At 36.4% G+C, this 20,968-nt stretch overlaps 1 protein-coding gene across 1 annotated transcript in view; it reads left to right on the top strand.

The window, feature by feature from the left end:
* The window catches only part of LOC126770878 (guanylate cyclase 32E-like), a 143,791-nt gene that overhangs the window by 101,044 nt on the left and 21,779 nt on the right, over positions 1–20,968 (top strand). The window contains exons 11-14 of the mRNA XM_050490486.1: positions 1,248–1,502; positions 3,409–3,546; positions 14,323–14,620; positions 16,083–16,277. Coding sequence (XP_050346443.1) covers positions 1,248–1,502; positions 3,409–3,546; positions 14,323–14,620; positions 16,083–16,277 — 886 coding nt within the window. The remainder of the gene's footprint in view (positions 1–1,247; positions 1,503–3,408; positions 3,547–14,322; positions 14,621–16,082; positions 16,278–20,968) is intronic.

Here is a 20,968-nt window from a genome sequence, read left to right as displayed (position 1 = left end):
CAAAATAATCTTTTGGCTCCGATAAGTAAACAGCCTGTAAATGTCTCACTGCTGGGTTAAAGCCTCCTCTCTTTATTTTTTGGAGCTTATTCCACGATATTGCTTCAATGTGTGTTGGTGGAATACACATGTGGCAGAATTTCAGTGAAGTTAGACACATGCAAGTTTCCTTACGATGTTTTCCTTCACCGTTAGCAATAAATGAATTATAAATACAAATCACACGTCCGATGTCCGAATGTACCGAGTCCGAAGTCTAGTGATAAATATAAGAAAGGGCAGGAAAACTCTTATTTTATTTAAGCGGTTTTGTAGACATCAGACATTAAAGAAATATATATATTGTTTAAATAATGCTATTCGATAATTATAATAACTAGAAATTAAATTAAATTTTACAGTGATTCATTACACGTTTGGTGTACAAAACTTTTGTTTAAATAGTGCCAAACGTCGCAGTAAGAAATATTAAATGTTCCGTCATCGCCAATGCGCCGCCATATGCTACCGCTAAACAGCAAAACTTATTATTGTTGTGTTTCGGTTTCCTTTCCATTTGAGGAGGTGGTTTAATTTGGTTTTGTCCAAAATCCATTGGAGCGTACACAGACAAAAGATTAATTAATAATTCCCTTTGATATATTTACCTTATATCTAAGCAATTAGTTATAATTAGGTGGTTATTGTAAATTGCCGTTTAATTGGATTATCGCCTTCATTAATTAGCCATTCGTAGGTGAGAATGAAGGTCAGAATGTTAAGATACGTAATAACACAGATAATAGAAAAAAATAATTTATTCCAAAATTGTTATGATTTGGTAACATATACCAAATCAAAAAATCAGCTTCGCCTCAATTTCTACTAAAAACTAGTGATCAAATGAATAATACAAAAATTAATAAGACGTAGGCAATATACGCGACATAATATGTAAAAATGAATACAACATTTATTTTAATTAATTTCGTAATTTTGCAATGTAATAATCGAAGGTAGATGACAATTATCTCATGGCTATTTAAAATCTCCAGATCACATCGTTTATTTAATACTTACGAATAATGTCAATGTATGTGTGTTTTAATGACTACCAATCGATCATAAACCGTTATTTATAGAAGAAATATTGTTGACAATTAGTCAACAATATTTACACTATGAATAACACTACACTACACAACAATACACACACTGAATGAAGGTAATTTGGTTTTTTAATTGCAATGTAATTGTTTTCGTCGTAGGAATTTGTTGGAGGCTCTACCATAGCGTGGATTGGAGGAAAGCCGCCTGATGCAGAACCGGCTTGTGGATTCAACGGGAGGAAGTGCTCATTGCCCAATGATCCTGTTGTGCTGTCAGCAGCCGCTGCTGTTGCTGCTGCTGCGATCCTGGCTGCTGCGCTGCTGGTCCGCCATTACAGATACGAACAAAAGCTAGCTTCTGTTCTCTGGCGGATAGAAGCAAAGGATTTGACATTCATATCCACTTGTAATAAGGTACGTAGGATACAACACCAAAGAGAACTTCTAATATATATATATATATATATATATATATATTATAATAGTTCCATATTCATCATTATGTATAAATTTTTTGTAGAATTAACAACAAAAAATAAAAATTGGAGTTACTTTTTTGTTATATTGAATAACAGTATTCCTTTAAGCAAAAGTTTCATTTTAATATTGTTCCATTTTTGCTACATATTTTGAACCAATTCCATACATACAATGGAATTAGAACAATAGACTTATAATAGAATTTTGCCTTTCTTAACTAAAATTAATAACCTATGTCCATTACTATTTTTTTGAGATTGTCAGATGTCACCGCATTTCTATAGAAGGTCAACGTCCTTAAAATGTTATCAGAAATTTAATATCGAGAAATACGTTTCACATCAGTTCGTAGCTTATAACGGTAGACAAATTCTGACCTATATTATTTATGACACGAGTATCAACTCGTACTAATCTATTAAGCTATAAGAATAACAATAACCGAATAATATGATTATGTAATTAATATATTTGTTTATTTTAAATTATGTCAGTACTATAATGTAAGTTAACAAAATGATGTAATCTTGAATGTTAATTATTATTCGTATTATGCTTTTATATCGTTTATAATATTTTTTTACATTCAAAAATATTTTTATAAAATTATATACAATATTGAAAAAAATATATTGTAATATACCTGGTAATAGGGCTTTGTGCAAGCTGGTCTGGGTAGGTACCACACGCTCATCAAATATTCTACCGCATTACAGCAATAGTAAGTATTGTTATGTTCTGGTTTAAAGGGTGTAATTAAACGAGGCATATAACATCTTAGTTCTAAAAGTTGCTGGTGCATTAGCGATGTAAGGGATGGTTAATATTTCATACAATGCTGATGTCTGTGGGCTGTAGTGACCACTTATCACCACGTTGCCTACCTATTCTATAAAAAATATATATCTATAATGGTTACAGGAATACAACTAAAGTTAGGTCTATTAGGTTATCTTATGTCTTTGAAGAATTATTATGTAATTGTAGTGGATAAAATACTAAAACCAGAATAGAGGTCTCACTCTAACATAATCGTATTTATTCCATCCAAATGTGTAACTTTTGGAGGGAATAAATAGCAGGTTACCTCAACACATGCAGTGAATAATCAACTAATATCGAGTTGTTTAGAATTAATTTAACTTTGACTTATTACAAAATGCATGAACACATAATCGTACACGTTTATTTACACAATAAGCCTCCAAATATTATATAGATATTTAAATGTGGCTTCATTGATTTAACTTATTTTACGCAGCGTCATACTAATGAATTGGTCGATGGTACTTTAAACGTGGATAGCGTAGATAGTTTATACAATGTACTCTCCGATATAGGCTTTTTATCCCGAAATACAGAAATTTGTGTGTGGAGTTTATCTGTACCGTTTTTTTCGTAATTAAAACTAGATTTTAAAACGTATAAATGGTTTTCAATTAAATTTATCATGAATAATATTGTTGAAGACTACGTATAAAAGACAATACTTAGTATTACTGTGTTCAGGTTTAATGGGTGAGTGGGCCAGTGTAAGTAAAGTCACAAGGGATAAAAACTTAATTCTCATGGTCGGTGGTCTTCAATGTCATCAAATGAACATATCACCCTTAGATGTTCCACACAAAACGACTTACATTCATAATTTCATTTAACACTTGGCTTTCTTAATAAAAGCAAGAATTCTAAATTATATATTCCTTAATTCTGCATTAATGAAATAAAACTTATTGTATTTTATAAAGATTTTACATACGTTATCCTTCTATAAATCCATACTAAGAACAGTTTAGTGAATATTACGTCATTCATTATAATTTATATATTCTATATTATTTAGGATTCAATGCCGCAAGAGGTGGACAAGAAGAGAGCTCACACGACTATAGCAACTTACCGTGGAAACATCGTCGCCGTCAAACGACTCAAAAAGAAAAACATTGACGTCACGCGAGCCATTAAGAAAGAACTTAAACAAGTAAGACTGTAATATATATATTTATGTATTTTATTATATATATAATATAAATGCGAAAGTAACTCTGTCTGTTACTTTCAAAGCCAAATTACTAAATCGATTTTGACCACAATTTGACATGAAACAAGCTAAGCCCCATAGACTTTATTTTACTTAATACCTACGCCGCGGCCGAATACTAGTAATATATAAGTTACTAGTAAAGCTGTTCTGTTAGAACAAACTCGAAACTCACCAGACTCACCAAAGAATACGATAATGAAATATATTAATAATTTATAGATAATAAAATTGGCCGGTCAGAAGAGCTATTATTTAAAAGCGTTTGTAAAGCCAAAAAAAAAAAACAAATTTTACCCGCACGTCTCTTTCACGCCCCTTTCTATACGCGATCTCATTTCTATACTTTTTCCATCTAAAAAGACCGCCATTTTGTATTTATATTCGTAATGCCCATTTTTTTACAAAATGAATATGGTATCGTTCTTAAAAATATCAAAATCAATTTTATTTTATTCAAGTAGACTTTCTTACAAGTACTTATGAATCGTCAAGTGCCACTGGTTCGAAATGTAGGTATAAATAATACGATAGTTAATATAAAGCGCTGTAAATTCTTTTGTGTCCGTAGTCTACTCGTATCAACAGCGCTGCAGCGACTGGCTTATAAAATAAATGTATGTTTGAAGTATGTAAAAGTCTTTGTAAATAGGAAAATGATAATAATGATATCGCGAGAGGAGCGTGTAAGCGACGCGTGGGTGAAAACTGGAGTTTAGCTATTTTAGACGCGCTCTTAATATCAATGTGCTTTAAAACTTTATCATTAATCAAATCAGCTATCGACAAAATTGTAATTCACAAAAAAAACTTGATAAAACTTCAATTCTACACAAACTTAGAAAAAGTAGCAATTTAGTAGGAGTAGCTTACAGTATTATATATTAGGAGTTTTTTTCGCTTCAGACTTGTTTGAGAAGTAAAATTTCATCAATATTGAGTAAATTCATATAGAACTATTGTTAAAATATATACGGGATAAATCGATTCCTAGATTTTTTATAATATTTTTATGTAGTCAAACAACGACAATAATTAATGTTATTCTATAAATCATTTAAAAAAAATGTTTGAAAAGGGTACATATGTATATATATAAAGTTTTACCGTAATATTAAATACCATATATAAAATCTCAATATATATTGTATTGAAGATTAAATAACAATTCGTGATTGTGTGGAATGGTGGCAAAAGGGGTAAGCAGCATTTGCCCTTTGAATCGCAATTCCGATTCTCTGAGCGAAACATTATTTTTTTTTATAGTATAGGTTGGCGGACGAGCATATGCTACCTGATGGTAAGTAGTCACCAACGCCCATAGACATTAGCATTGTGAGAAATGTTAACCATCGCATACATCGTCAATGCGCCACCAACCTTGGGAACTAAGATGTTATATCTCTTGTGCCTGTAATTACACTAGTTCACTCACCCCTCAAACCAGAACACAAAAATAACAAGTGTTGCTGTTTTGCGGTAGAATATCTGACCAATGGGTAGTACTTACCCAGACGGGCTTGCACAAAGCCCTACCACCAGTAAACTGAAAAATTGAACCAGCCCTATCAACTATCATAGAGGCAATAAGACGAGGTGTAATATTGTTAATGCAAGTTTTTGTACTATTATGTTTTACTAAGTTTTACAAGTAAAAAAAAACACTTAATAAGTTTTTTAGGCACGATTATACATTAGAAGAAAAATTAACCACTTCGTGAGCCATCCTCTAGACGATAAATAATTTACATTAAAACCTACGACGCTTTAAGCAAATACATATTATTTATGTGGATTTATTTATTTACGCATTGGAGCAGTGTGGTGGAATAGGCTCCAAACCCTCAAAAGGGAGAGGAGGCCTTAGCCCAGCAGTAGGACATTAGTATAAAAGCATCTGCGAATCAAAATGTTGTCTTAAATGGCGCAATTCTTGCCATTTGTAGTACGTTACGTAGCCTTTAATTTCCTTGTAAAATTGAAGTGTTTTTCTGTAAGAACTCACTTTGTATCTAACACATGAAATATTTAAAATCAACTTACAAAATAGGCTAGTCTAAGGCGTGAACCCTTTAAATGTTATAATAGTCAATATCCCACAACACTTGTAATTCCACAATCGTTTTTTTGTAATGAGTTTCAAGTTTGTTGTTAGAATTGTTCTACCATTTTTATATCCTAATAGATTGAAAAAATATACTGCTAACAATTATTTATTAAAGATTACCAATATCACGTATGGTAATAATTAAATTTAAAAACAATACAATTTAGGTCCGAGGAAGTACCTTAAATTATAACAAAAAACAATTTGAAGAATGTATTATAAGAAATATATGAAAATATATAGAACTAACTTTTGTATTACTACCAATAGCTATGTAATAATAATGAATAAGTTAACGCTATTATGAGTTATCAATATAATTACACGTCAAATTTAAACTCAGTAATACACACACATACACATTAAAAATAGTAATTTATTTTTATTTTTCATTTTCAATCGCAGTATACAAAAAAAAATATAAGAACGAATAATTAAATTGCATGTATTATGCGCCGTGGAGTACCGGCTTAGAATAGTACTCCCCCAATCTCATCCCGTGGGTGTCGTAAGAGGCGACTGAGGGACGGGAAAAAGGGGGGATGGGCAGCAGCGTCCCCCCTCCCATAAACATCTTACCCCCTACTGCGCTCGCCAACACGCCTGCCCAGCGCGGCGAGTATGGGCAAACCCCTCCCTTAATGGCAGATGCGCCCAAAAAAAGGCCCCCAGTTACCGGCAAGCCCGCTAGGCCCGACCAAGGTAGCGGTCGCGGTATCGGCAGGGCAGGGGGTGCTAAGAATCACCGGTTCACGGCAGGCTACCGTATAAAGCGACTGAAAATGGCAACGTATAATGGACGCTCGATGAGGCTGGACCATCACCTCGCCGAATTAGAAGTAGAGTTAAGTCATATAAACTGGCATATACTGGGGTTATCTGAAGTCCGAAGACAGGGGGAGGACACGATAACTCTAGAGTCCGGTAACTTACTCTACTTCCGCGATTAGCAGCATTGTGGAAATCAGTAGTGTGTCGAACCGGGTAGCGTACCTTGTCCTAAAACTTTCCGACAGGTACTCCCTGAAGGTTGTACAGGTATATGCGCCAACTTCGACATACTCTGATGATGTGGTCGAAGCGATGTACGAGGACATCGCAAAGGCCCTCAACGACACCTCGAGGGCCCACTACAATGTTGTTATGGGAGACTTTAATGCTAAAGTGGGAGTACAAGATAGCGGTGAATCGAAAGTCGGACCTTACGGCTTGGGCTGCAGAAATCACAGGGGGCAAATGCTGGTAAACTTTCTCGAAGCGCAGGGGCTGTTTTTGATGAATTCTTTCTTTCAAAAGAAGCCTCAGAGGAGGTGGACCTGGCGAAGCCCCGATAACGTGACAAGGAACGAGATAGACTTTATCATTTCGAATAAAAGGCACATATTTAGAGATGTTTCAGTGATCAACAGGTTTAATAACGGAAGTGATCACCGCTTGGTTCGAGGCACTCTAAATATCAACTTAAAAGCCGAAAGATCGAGAATGATGAGGTCTACTCTCCGACCTACCATGCTCCAAGCTGCTCAAGGCTCCGAAAAGTTCCAAATGGAACTTCAAAATCAATTCACCGCGTTGGAAACCATAAGCAGCATTGATGAGAGAACCGACACGCTGGTCAAAATACTGCAAAACACATCCCGCAAGTGTTTTCCGCCACAGAGAAGAGACAACGCACCAAAACTCTCTGCTGAGACACTCGAGCTCATGAGAAAACGACGAGAACTACCATCGTTTTTGTCAGATAAGGCCTTAAACCGAACAATAAAAACGCTGACGCGACGCGATCTCCGACGCTCCAATACCCGTGCCATCAAGGCTGCGATTGAGCAAAATCGGGGATCGAAAGTGTTCGCTCGCAAGTTTGGGAGGCCGCGTCTGACAAAACTTAAAACTGAAAATGGTGGGGTCGTTACCTCTAGGCCTGAGATTATCGGAGAAGTAGAGAGGTTTTATGGGCAGTTGTTCTCTTCAAGATCGGATAAACCCGTGGGAATCAGTATTGATGACCAGCGCGCCCCTCTTATGCGCCATTACTCCGAGGAGCTCCCGGTCGTTGACCAAGGAGAGATTAGGGCGGCTCTAGAACAGCTTAAAAACAACAAAGCTCCGGGAGATGACGGAATCACAACAGAATTGCTTAAGGCAGGCGGGACTCCGGTCCTGAAAGAGCTAGCAAGCCTCTTTAATTCCGTCATCCAACATGGCAAGACCCCGGAAACGTGGAGCGGGAGTGAGGTGGTACTGTTTTTCAAGAAAGGTGATAAAACCCTCTTGAAAAACTACAGACCAATCTCCCTCCTGAGTCACGTGTATAAGCTGTTCTCAAGAGTCGTCACGAACCGTCTCGCCAGACGACTTGACGAGTTCCAGCCCCCAGAGCAAGCCGGCTTTCGATCAGGCTACAGCACCGTGGACCACATCCATACTGTTCGGCAGATTGTGCAGAAGACCGAAGAGTACAATCAGCCGCTGTGTATGGCATTTGTGGACTACGAGAAAGCCTTCGACTCCATCGAAACCTGGGCAGTGCTCGACTCATTGCAGAGATGTCATATCGATTGGAGATATATCGAGGTACTGAGATGTCTGTACAACGCCGCTACAATGACTGTCCACATCCAGGACTGTAAGACGAAGGCGATCCAACTGCGCAGAGGGGTGAGACAGGGGGATGTTATATCCCCGAAACTGTTCACCAACGCGTTGGAAGACGTTTTCAAAACGCTGGATTGGACTAGGTATGGAGTCAATGTAAACGGCGAGTACATCTCACACCTTCGATTTGCCGACGATATCGTCATCATAGCAGAGTCGCTGGAACAACTCACCGAAATGCTGCGTAGCCTAGGCGAGTCTTCCCGGTGTGTCGGTCTCGGTATGAACTTGGACAAGACCAAGGTCATGTTCAATAGGCATGTCGTGCCGGGACCGATATACGTCGAGGGGAAACCTCTCGAAGTTGTTAGTGAATATACCTACCTAGGACAGATAATACAAGTCGGTAGGAACAACTTCGAGAAGGAAGCCGATCGAAGAATTCGCTTGGGATGGGCAGCATTTGGCAACCTTCGTCAAGTCCTCAAGTCGTCTATACCGCAATGTTTGAAGACGAAAGTCTTCAACCAATGCGTCTTACCTGCCATGACATACGGTGCCGAAAAGTGGACACTAACTGCGGGACTAGTCCACAAATTCAAAGTCGCTCAGCGTGCTATGGAGCGAGCTATGCTCGGAGTATCTTTGAAGGATAAGATCAGAAATGAGATTATCCGGAAAAGAACCGGAGTCACCGACATAGCTTGCAAAATTAGCAGGCTGAAGTGGCAGTGGGCTGGTCACGTATGTCGTAGGACCGATGGCCGTTGGAGCAGACGAGTCCTAGAGTGGAGACCGCGAATCGGCAAGCGCAGCGTAGGGCGCCCTCCAGCCAGGTGGACCGACGACCTTAAGAAGGTGGCGGGCACCAACTGGATGCGGAAGGCGGAGGACAGGGAGCTTTGGCGCACCTTGGGAGAGGCCTATGTTCAGCAGTGGACAACGATTGGCTGTTGATTGATTGATTGATTGATATATTTTTATTTTTTCGACGAAAGATATTTTAAATAAAAACACATAAAATTTTTATACAATACGTAGTTTTTTTTTTGTTTAATTGTGATGCGATTTCAATCGAAATATATTTTTTATAATATTTATATTCGTACGCTTTTTCAATTCGTATAATACGGTCCAAGCTTATTTGAATTGATAGTTTTTGATGTGAAACTTTTTTGATCGCGAAAATAAAGCACAATATTATGTACGATATGTATTCACTAGTTAAGGATGTACATACATTGTTTTAATTGTAAGAAAAATATACAAAAAATATATTGTTACTTCACCAAAGCTTCATCATAATTGAATAAAATGTTTAGTTCTCCAAAAAGGACTAACGTACAAACATTCATTTATATTTAGAAGAAGACAAGAATCATTGACAGCCGAGAAAAAAAAGCCGAGACGGCCTAGTGGTAAGAACGCGTGAATCTTAACCGATGATCGTGGGTTCAAACCCGGGCAAGCACCACTGAATTTTCATGTGCTTAATTTGTGATTATAATTCATCTCGTGCTTTACGGTGAAGGAAAACATCGTGAGGAAACCTGCATGTGTCTAATTTCACTGAAGTTCTGCCACATGTGAATTCTACCAACCCGCATTGGAGCAGCGTGGTGGAATAAGCTCCAAACCTTCTCCTCAAAAAGAGGAGAGGAGGCCTTTAGCCCAGCAGTGGGACATTCACAGGCTGTTACGGAAGAATCATTGTAGAATTAAATTACGAGACGGTCATACACATAAAATGTGCGATGAACAATTTTAATATTGCACAACAGCGTATCCCATGCAACAGTAGCGAAGACTACAGGACAACATAAATATAAAAAGAATCATTATTGTACCATCGATATTGTACGATTCCGCAAAAGGGTACTAAATTGTCATTGCAATGCTTAGTGGTTTAGTGGCTATACGCTATATAAGAAAGCAGATTCCAAAGTCCTGGATTTAAAATCCGGTTAATGCCAACAAGAAGGTAAAAATTTAATTAAGATGATAGAATTCTTAGTAGCAGCCCGAAGCTTAGAATTAGCTAATGCATTTTTGTCCCTAAAGGTGTCATAACGATGAAAAATTAGGGTTATCGTTGCTTTTTCCTCGTAATGGCGCTGTAGTCCCGTCAAAATGAGGAATAACCTCAGAATGAGAGATAAGCTGAAAACACGTATACTTTTATTTTGGCGTTCTAAAAGTCTTAAAAAAATTCGTATCTTTGTCACAAGTTATTCAAGATCTAAAGTAATAAAAGTTACTAGATAGTAGGATTTTGTGCAAGCCCGAATGGGTGTAATGAATGTCTGATGAGTGGGTACTCATCAGACATTCTACCGTTCAACAGCAGTAATTAGTTTAGTTGTGTACCACTTAGAAAAATGAGTGACATTTTAGTGTCCAAGGTTGGTGGCGCATTGGCGATGGCTAATATTTCTTACCTGGCCAATGTCTGATTCATTGCAATAGAGTGAAAACTTATTTAGCACTAAAAATAATTTGTGCAATTATTTACTATTTAGTGATAAATAAATTAGTAGGAGAATAACCAAAAGAAAGAATAAAGGACCTTACTTTTATTATAACATTAACTCGTACATCAGCACGTAATAAAACATATTAAATATAATAATAATATACTTACCTTTAAAAAAATCCATTAATTTATTTTATTGTACTGTTACTTCATTACGAGATCACCATCTGAGTTATTTAATGTTGTGTAATTAGAAATGTTTATTACATTATAATATAACGTTACTCACACTTCCATGGAGGATCTTACTACTTAGTAAAATATAAATTTTCGTAGAATTAGTAAGGCGAAAATTTTATTTGTTTTTTTTTTTAGAAGTAAACGTTTTGTAGTTTATTTTAATTAAAATCTTAATAAATATGTTTAAAGATGAAATTAAAAAAAATTGATTGTTTTCGTTTGAACATAATTTGAACTCATTTTAATAACTGTTGTTGCTGTTTCTGTATTTCTTTTTTCAATTTAAAGATAATGGGAAGGTTTTTCGTTCTAGCTGCTTGTTACAGCCAATAAAACAAATCACTGAACTGACTGTGATGACATTAAATAGTTCCCTATTTAATAGACTGTATGTCTTAGTTAATCGAACTTGATATTTTTTTTATTACCTTCATGCCTCGACCCAGTTTGTGTACTTAACACGGGAACTTTTTCAATACAAGAACTTTAAAACATTGATATCATATCAAAGTCATAAATCTTTATTCAATATAAAAGCATTACACTTACTTATTGATTGTCATAAATCTACCACCGGTTCGGAAATAAACACCTCAGACCTGAGACAAACCGCCGAAAGAAATTCAGTGGGATATGATGAAATGACGAAATTAACAATTATTGAATTCAATTGCTTGACTAATTTTATTACTTCTCCTCAAAATGGAGAGGAGGCCTTAGCCCAGCAATGGGACATTAACAAGCTGTTACTGTTACTGTTACTGAGGTCTTTAAAATGATGAGGGGTACCATACTCGTATTCAGTCATTAATATTCCGATCACCTCTTCCGATATACTTAAATATTTTAATCAAATAAAAAAACGCACTTGAAACTACAATACTTACGACGTCACAAATATTGTATTTTATGTACAGTAACAGCCTGTTAATGTCCAACTGCTGGGCTAAGGCCTCCTCTCCCTTTTGGGAGAAGGTTTGGAGCTTATTCCACCACGCTACTGCAATGCGGATTGGTAGAATGCACATGTGGCAGAATTTCAATGAAATTAGACACATGCAGGTTTCCTCACGATATTTTCCTTCACCATCAAGCACGAGATGAATTATAAACACAAATTAAGCACATGAAAATTCTGTAGTACTTACCTGGGTATGAACCCACATTCATCGGTTAAGATTCATGTGTTCTAACCACTAGGCCATTATGTAATTAATATTAATTTTAGTTCGTAGAACACAAAAAGTTCATTTTTATTCCTCGGCAGACAACGAAAAGGTCTTCCGCTTTTCTTCTATTTGAGAAGTCCATTTCTAATGACTCGAGAGCTAACCATTAGTTAGCCGCGTACCGTATCTTATCACTTAGTTTAGCTTTGAAACTGAAAATGAAAAATATTTCCTTTATAACAAATTATATATGATCACATGAAATGCTCTCTGCACTGCATGGTCTAGTGGTTATGACGCGTCAATCTTAACCGATTATCGTGGGTTCAAACCCGAGCAAGCACCACTGAAATTACATGTCCTTAATTCTTGTATTTAATTCATCTCGTGCTTGATGGTGAAGGAAAACATCGTGAGGAAACCTGCGTGTCTAATTTCACCGAAATGCTGCCACATGTATATGCCACCAACCCAGCGTGCGGAGCAGCGTGGAGGAATAAGCTCCAAAACCTTCTCCTCAAGAAAGGAGAGGAGGCCTTAGCCCAGCAGTGAGACATTCACGGGCTGTTACGGGTACGGCCAGCTTAGACCTTTTAAAGTTTACAAATTCCCTATACAGTATTTAGTAGCTGCAAGTGTACACTAGAAAAGTTTTTCTTGTAACTGAAAGTTAGGAAATCTATATCTATATATGTACATTTATGTAACACATTTAAATCTCTAAAATAACTGCATTGATTTTTTTTTATTGAAACGTAACTTTATTGAAACTGTTTGGTTGGTGCCACACCTTTAGATCTTATTTTTTTCACGCAGTCGAATCCTTAAGAAAGGTACCCGGCTCCCGTGAGGGGGGAACTGGGTTATTTGGGATTCTTACCCACTAAATCAACTGCGATGGCCTATATGTTTTTTTTAGATGAACGTTTTACGTTGCTGCTAAGCCACCTTCGCATATAAGACTTGTCATTTTGTTCTTTTACCGCATTGCCACGCTGTTCAAGAAGCGATTACAAGTATAAGGTATTAGTATAGTATTTAGGTAGGTTGAGCAATAGCGAAAAGCTTCACCCAATGTGATCGTTTTGAAAACGCCGACTTATGACACTGTATAAAAAAAGATAAGACCTTTTCCTAGCTACTTAAATATCACAATGTAAGACGAATTATAAGTCATTAAAATAATATTATAAGATACAACGATACAAAAACTGTGTTTAGTCGTCCGGATAAACAAGTACGTTTTCAGTAATCTGATGCTTTGCACTAATTATTAGTACATGGACTAAGGAAAATACACAAAAGAAGTCATAAGGTGTAATCAAAACGTTAAAAGAAATGAGCGTTGAAAAACCGCTCGCGTGAGCGTCCTAACCAATATTATAAATGCTTCGTTGTGCCTAGATATAAGGTTAAAATCCCAGGTCATGCCAGTAAAAAAATAATAGCGTATAATCTCTCTTGAGATTGGCAGCCGTGGTCCAAATCGGTTAGACTGACTTTATCATTATAAATGCCCAAGTGTATTTGTTTTTTACGCTTTCACGTCTTAAATACTAAACCGATCATCTTTGTAAATGGCGCACTTTTGAGGAGGAATTTTTTGTCTATTTTTATTTTAATTCATACTTATAGAGATTTTTGCTTTTATCCAGGACATCTTATCAAATAAATCCCTTTTAATATTGAAAACGTGATTGATTAAGAAATATTTGAATAAATTTTTGACTTTTGATGTAGCCGAAAACAAAAGATCATTATTATTTTAAAAAAACAATTCCTGATTTTGTTACTAAGACAACTAAAAACAATTTATAGTTGAATCGCTTAAATATATATTTTTAATTATAACGATTAGACTTACAATGAGGAAAATTAGTTCAAAATAAGATATATGGAGCATAAAAATATACTTAAAAATGTTTTAATATTTTTTTTATTTTAATTTTGGCTATTCTGGAAACGAAAAAACTTTTTTCTTCGACCATTTTCATATTATTATTTTGTTATTGATATTGTTTTTGTTTTAGTGTTTTTAATTTTAGTTATTTAGTTTTTATTATTTATGTTAAGTATAACTGAAGTTGGTTATATAACATATTAAACATTTTAAATTTTGTCTAATTTAACAGATGAGGGAACTCCGACATGAGAACTTGACGCCGTTTGTGGGAGTGTGTGTCGAAACTGGAGTGGCCTGCATCGTCACAGCCTACTGCTCCCGTGGCTCCCTGGCCACGGTGCTAGCTGACAGAGACCTGCACTTGGACGACATGTTCATGGCGAGTTTAGTTGCAGACCTACTTCGAGGCCTAACCTATCTCCACGATTCAGCTCTCGTCTCACATGGAAACTTGACCTCTAATAACTGCTTGGTAGATCGCCGCTGGGTGTTGCAGATCACGGATTATGGACTACATACTCTGAAAGGTATGTGAATTGTATATACCCAAAATCTACAATTAGTTTTTACTTTTAAGCCGTGAATCTTTTTTTGACACCGATTTTAATAATTTTCACACATGATATTTATAAAAGACAAACAAGTCCTGTATTTTATTAATTAGTAGTTCTTATTTCGGTGGGGCCGTGCATGCATGCCGACAAACAAGCAAAGCAAGTTCCTTTTTTTTAATATAGTACTGACGAGCATATAGACCACCTGATGTTGAGTGGTCACTAACGCCCATAGACATTGGCGTTGTAAGAAATGTTAACCATCGCTTACATCGCCAATGCGCCACCAACCTTGAGAACTAAGATGTTATGTCCCTTGTGCATGTATTATATTACACTGTCACTCACACTCAAACCGGAACACAAAAATACCAAGTACTGCTGTTTAGCGGCAGAATATCTGATGAGTGGGTGGTACCTACCCATACGGGCTTGCACAAAGCCCTACCACCAGAAAAAAACTCTCAATCCTCATTAGATATATGTGCGTCAGATATTTAACATTTTTCATGAAAGTCATTAAAAAAGCTGTAAATACATTATATATTTTAAATTTTTAAAATACATATCATTTTTCATCAAATGATGTGCATAGCTTAAATCTCTTTATATTTTTTATTCGATTATGCAATTGTCGCAAACGTCATTCTTATTCAGCCAATTTTTTTATATTAACAAGTTTACTTTATATTGACAGTTTAATCACTGAAAGACCGAGATAAGCTTGTAAGCCAAGTTTTAACTTTTTGATCTGGCAAAAAATCTAGACAAACAAATAATCAAAGTATCTAGGTTAGAATGACAAAAGTATTCCAGTCACAGCCACGTGCCGTTACCGCAAACTATTGACGATATAAATCGAGGAACACAGATAAATGCACTGTTATTTCTCAATCCCCGTCTAAAGGGTCATTTTGCATTATCTCTTTCAGTGGTGCTAGTATTTCTTTGCTAAGATACACATATTCTTCTAAAATTTTATTTCAATCATAGAGCCACTACTAACCTGAACTGAAGACTGCAAGACGTAATTTGTCATGCACTAAGTGCTTATCTCGTAATTGTAATCTCGGATAAAATTCTGCCAAATGTGTATCTACTAAGCCGAACTACAGCAGTGTAGGCGAATGAGTCCCTTTATGAGCTTTTTTTATGATAACTTATTTATTTATTACATAGGTTCAAGAAATTTTATAAATGAATTGTCTATTATCTATATTATACATTTTTGTGCCGTCAATAAAACGAGGATGACGTTTGAAGTTTTCCAAAATTATTTTTCTCCGAAATAAAATGACATGATAAATTCTTGCTTTTTCAAGGTAGGAAAATTTATTTTATTTTTTCCCTTACTTTATTAATAATTAATTAGCCGTTTACATACGATTATAATTTTTTTTGAAACAGAAAGTTTTTATTATTGTTTTTTTTATAGGTGGTTGCGCAGACACGTCCGAGGACGCGTTACGCGTGGAGAGACGCATGCTGTGGCGAGCACCAGAACTTCTTCGAGAACCGAACCCACATCCAAAAGGATCGCAGAAAGGGGACGTATACTCATTTGGCATCATCCTATATGAAATATTGGGAAGAAATGGACCGTGGGGTGACACGAATTTGAATACCACTGGTAAGACAAAACTATTAATTATTGTTATTTATTATTATTGTTAATGTAGAATACTTATTCATTGTTAACCTATTTTATTTATTAATTTAATGCGAGATATTCTAGTTTTAATAATACATACAACAAATACTACTTACAATATTTTGCGGATTTTCTCAATAGAATCCACATTCCGAAGCAATAGTAGCTTATTATTTATAGTACTTTTTTTTTTTTTTTTATAGAATAGGAAGGCGGACGAACATATGGGCCACCTGATGGTAAGTGGTCACCAACGCTCTTAGACATTGGCATTGTAAGAAATGTCAACCATCGCTTACATATCCAATGCGCCACCAACCTTGGGAACTAAAATTTTATGTCCCTTGTGCCTGTAATTACACTGGCTCACTCACCCTTCAAACCGGAACACAACAATGTCAAGTATTGCTGTTTTGCGGTAGAATATCTGATGAGTGGGTGGTACCTACCCAGACGAGCTTGCACAAAGCCCTACCACCAGTAAAGTACTACGGGATTTCATTGAATCGGATTAACTTTAAAAACGAAATTTGCATTATATCTGTCTCATGATGATTACCTGCTTTGAGTTAGTCAGATTTATGACGTTTAAGGAACATTCCTTAGGATTATCATGAAATGAAACAGTTTAAAACCATGGTAGGTTAATCTTAACAACAATTTTTTTTTTTTTCAAATCGTTTTAGTAGCTTCTGAGATAAGCAGGTTTAGCCATTAAAACTAGAGCTTTTTAAACGTACATACATGGAATATTAAAATAATTGTTTGAATATTAAGCACATGTGTGTAATATTTTATTTGATTTCAAATGGGAATATCAAATCAAAGTTAAAGATTAAATGTTTTATGTAAACTAAATTATATTTTAAAAGGTTGTGTTTATTCAAAAACGTAAAAGTATTTTTTTTTTTTTTTTTTTTTTTTTTTTTTTTTTTTTTTTTTTTTTTTATTATAGTAAAGGAAGGCGGACGAGCATATGGGCCACCTGATGGTAAGTGGTCACCAACGCTCTTAGACATTGGCATTGTAAGAAATGTCAACCATCGCTTACATATCCAATGCGCCACCAACCTTGGGAACTAAGATTTTATGTCCCTTGTGCCTGTAATTACACTGGCTCACTCACTCACTGAGTGGGTGGTACCTACCCAGACGAGCTTGCACAAAGCCCTACCACCTACCATTTGGTTATTGAGAAAAAAATTGAATAATTATATTTACAAATATTCTAGGGCTGCCTCTACGGATTTTCTAAGTAACTGAGGCGTTTTAAAGATGGAACGGAAAAAAGTAAAAACGCTATGTATTCATTATCATAATAGAGTTAAAAAAACTATACCATATTCTTCAAAATAATTTGTAAAACATGTGCAACGAAGCCGAGATGGCCCAGTCGTAAGAACGCGTGAATCTTAAGCGATGATCTTGGGTTCAAGCCCGGGCCCGTAAATCTCATCTCGTGCTTTACGATGAAGGAAAATATCGTGAGGAAACCTGCATGTGTTTAATTTCTATATAAATTCCACTAAATTCTGCCACATGTGTATTCCACCAACCCGTATTGGAGCAGCGTGGTGGAATAAGCTCATACCTTCTCCTCAAAAAGGGAGAGGAAGCTATAGCCCAGCAGTGGGACATTCACAGGCTGTTGCGGTATAGTTACGGTGCAACGAAAAAAATTTAAATACAATACTGAGTCGGTCGTTGTAAAGAACATAGCATAACAATTAGATCACGTCGCAAGATGGGCGTGTGAGCGTCGAGGTGAAATCTGAAATTTTTCTAACTTCAGGTGAGCTCTTAATGGAACGTCCATTTCCCATTTATTGGTTTTAGTAAACACTGATTCGCCTCTTTTTATCATTATTGATTTGACGTTTGAAGGAAAACAGCGACCATTTTAATAATATTTATAGATAACATTTTTAACGTCTTTCAAATTAGGTTACTGGACAAACTCATAAATCAATATGATTATGATTTATGTACCATTTGACCACGTCAATACTCTATTGTTTTGTGTCTCTTTAGCTGTAAGTTTTAACAATACTCTTGAAAGTATAATAACTTATTTAAGTACAAATACTCATAGTATAGTAAAGGGGATTTAATTAAATGTTGCTCAGGCTCATTCTCCTCAAAAGGGAGAGGAGGCCTTAGCCGAGCAGTGGGACATTAACAGGCTGTTACTGTTACTGTTACAGAAATTTTATTCTGAAATCACATTTGAATAATAAGCTGTTATATTTTTTTAATTTTTTTTTATGAAATGATTGCAATGAATCAATTTTTTCTTAGAAATATTGTATTAAAAAAAAACTCCTAAAATATGACATGACGATTAAAATACTGACAATGTCGGTCAACATAATTTTTTGAAAAATTGTCTTGTAATCGTAGTTACACTGGCTCACTCGCCCTTCAAACCGGAACACAACAATATTAACTATTGCTGTTTAGTGATCGAATATATAATAATGATGTTTTCTATTGTATTTAAGATCGTGTAGGTGAACTTCATGCCAGCTAACTTATATTTAAAAAAGTATAGTAACTTTTTTCGCAAATGTATACGTTCACAATCAGACTAGTGGCAATGTCATTCTGCAATTAATATACGAAACTGTGATTATGTTTACGTAAATCAATTTAGCTGTATAACATTCATTTCCGAGAATTTAAGCGCTGATTGGTCGCCTATTACGTCATCGGTTGCAACTGACCAATGGCCATTTAGATTATAAGTAAATCAGTTAACATTGGTCAGCGTTATCGAAACTGTTAATATTTGATAATTTGCTGTTTGAATTCATATTTCGAACACTAATCTAATCAAATGATACATTTTAAGCGTGTTGTTTGTGGGTAGATGATAATGAATATACTGAATTCATGATAAAATATCGTAACAAAAGTTAGACACTACTCTCTATATGCAAATGCTCTCTGCAATGTAACGGACGCCGTGAAAACAATGTTTAAATATGATTTGTATAAAAAATAAATGCGAATAGTATTTGTTTTTATACGAAATGATACGTGATAGCCCAGTAGTTAGTGGACGTATATCCTAACCGATGATTCCGAGTTCAAGCCCGGGCAATAACTATATATTTTTTACGTGCTGAATTTGTGTTTCAAATCATCTCGCGCTCGGCAGTGAAGGAAAAAAACATATGGAAACCTGCTCGTGGCGGATGAAAATATGCCACGGAGAAGCGTGGTTGAGATACTGGTGGTAGGTACCACGCAATCACCAGATATTCACCCGCAAAACCGCAGTACTTGGTATTGTTGTGTTCCGGTTTGAAGGATGAGTGCGCCAGTGTCATTACAGGCACAAGGGACATAATATCTTAGGTTGGTGGCGCACTGGCGATGTAAGCAATGGTAATCATTTCTTACAATGCCATTGTCTATGGGCGTTGGTGACCACTTGCCATCAGATGGTCCATATGTTCGCCCACCTACCATACTATATAAAAAAGAATAAGCTCCGAACTCACTCTCAAAAAGTAGAGGCGGCCTTGACCCAGGTGCGGGATATTTACAGGCTATTACTTCACACCGTAATTCTAAGATCTTTCAATATAGCAAAAACATTCCATTTTTTTTTTTTTTTTTTTTTTTTTTTTTTTTTTTTTTTTTTTTTTTTTTTTTTTTTTTTCAGCCTTTTGCCGTCCACTGCTGGACGAAAGCCTCCCCCATAGAACGCCAACCATCCCGATCTTGGGCAGTCCGCATCCATCCCGAACCTGGGCGTCCTACACTACGTTTGCCTAAGCGTGGTCTCCACTCCAACACGTGTCGGCTCCATCGGCCATCAATGCGCCTGGAGACATGACCAGCCCACTTCCACTTCAGCGAGCTAATTCTAAGCGCGATGTCGGTGACTTTAGTTCTCTGGCGAATGTCCTCATTTCGGATTCTATCTGCCAGAGAAACCCCAAGCATCGCGCGTTCCATTGCTCGCTGAGCGACCCTAAATTGGTGGACCAGTCCTACGGTAAGTGTCCACGTTTCGGCACCGTAAGTCATTACAGGTAGGACGCACTGATTGAAGACCCTGGTCTTAAGCGACTGTGGGATCGACGATTCAAAAATATGACGTAACCTCCCGAATGCCGCCCAGCCCAAACGTATTCTTCTTTTAGCCTCCTTCTCAAAGTTGTGCCGGCCAAGTTGTATAGTTTGGCCCAGGTAGATATATTCCTGCACAACTTCAAGTGGAGAGCCATTTACGACCACTGGTCTCGGGGATACATGACGGTTTGCCATAATTTTGGTCTTTTCAATGTTCATCCCGAGACCTACTTGTCTTGAAGAATCGCTCAGGCTGTTTAGCATCTCTTCCAAATCCTGCAGAGTCTCCGCCATGATGACAATGTCGTCGGCAAATCGCAGATTTGTAATGTGTTGGCCATTTATATTAATGCCGCGTCCGTTCCAATCGAGCGTCTTGAAGACGTCCTCCAATGCATTGGTAAAGAGTTTCGGTGATATTACATCTCCCTGTCTTACCCCGCGATGCAATTGGATTGGTCTTGTGCTCTGATCTTGTACTTGGACGGTCATGGTTGCGGCTTCGTACAAACACTTCACCACCTGGACATACCGACAGTCAATTAGGCATCTCTGCATGGATTCCAGAACAGCCCAGGTCTCGATGG

This window comes from Nymphalis io, chromosome 9 (genome assembly GCF_905147045.1).
Source record: "Nymphalis io chromosome 9, ilAglIoxx1.1, whole genome shotgun sequence".
Taxonomy (NCBI): domain Eukaryota; kingdom Metazoa; phylum Arthropoda; class Insecta; order Lepidoptera; family Nymphalidae; genus Nymphalis; species Nymphalis io.
Note: the sequence above shows the minus strand (reverse complement) of the source record. Positions and strands in the feature narration are given on the sequence as shown.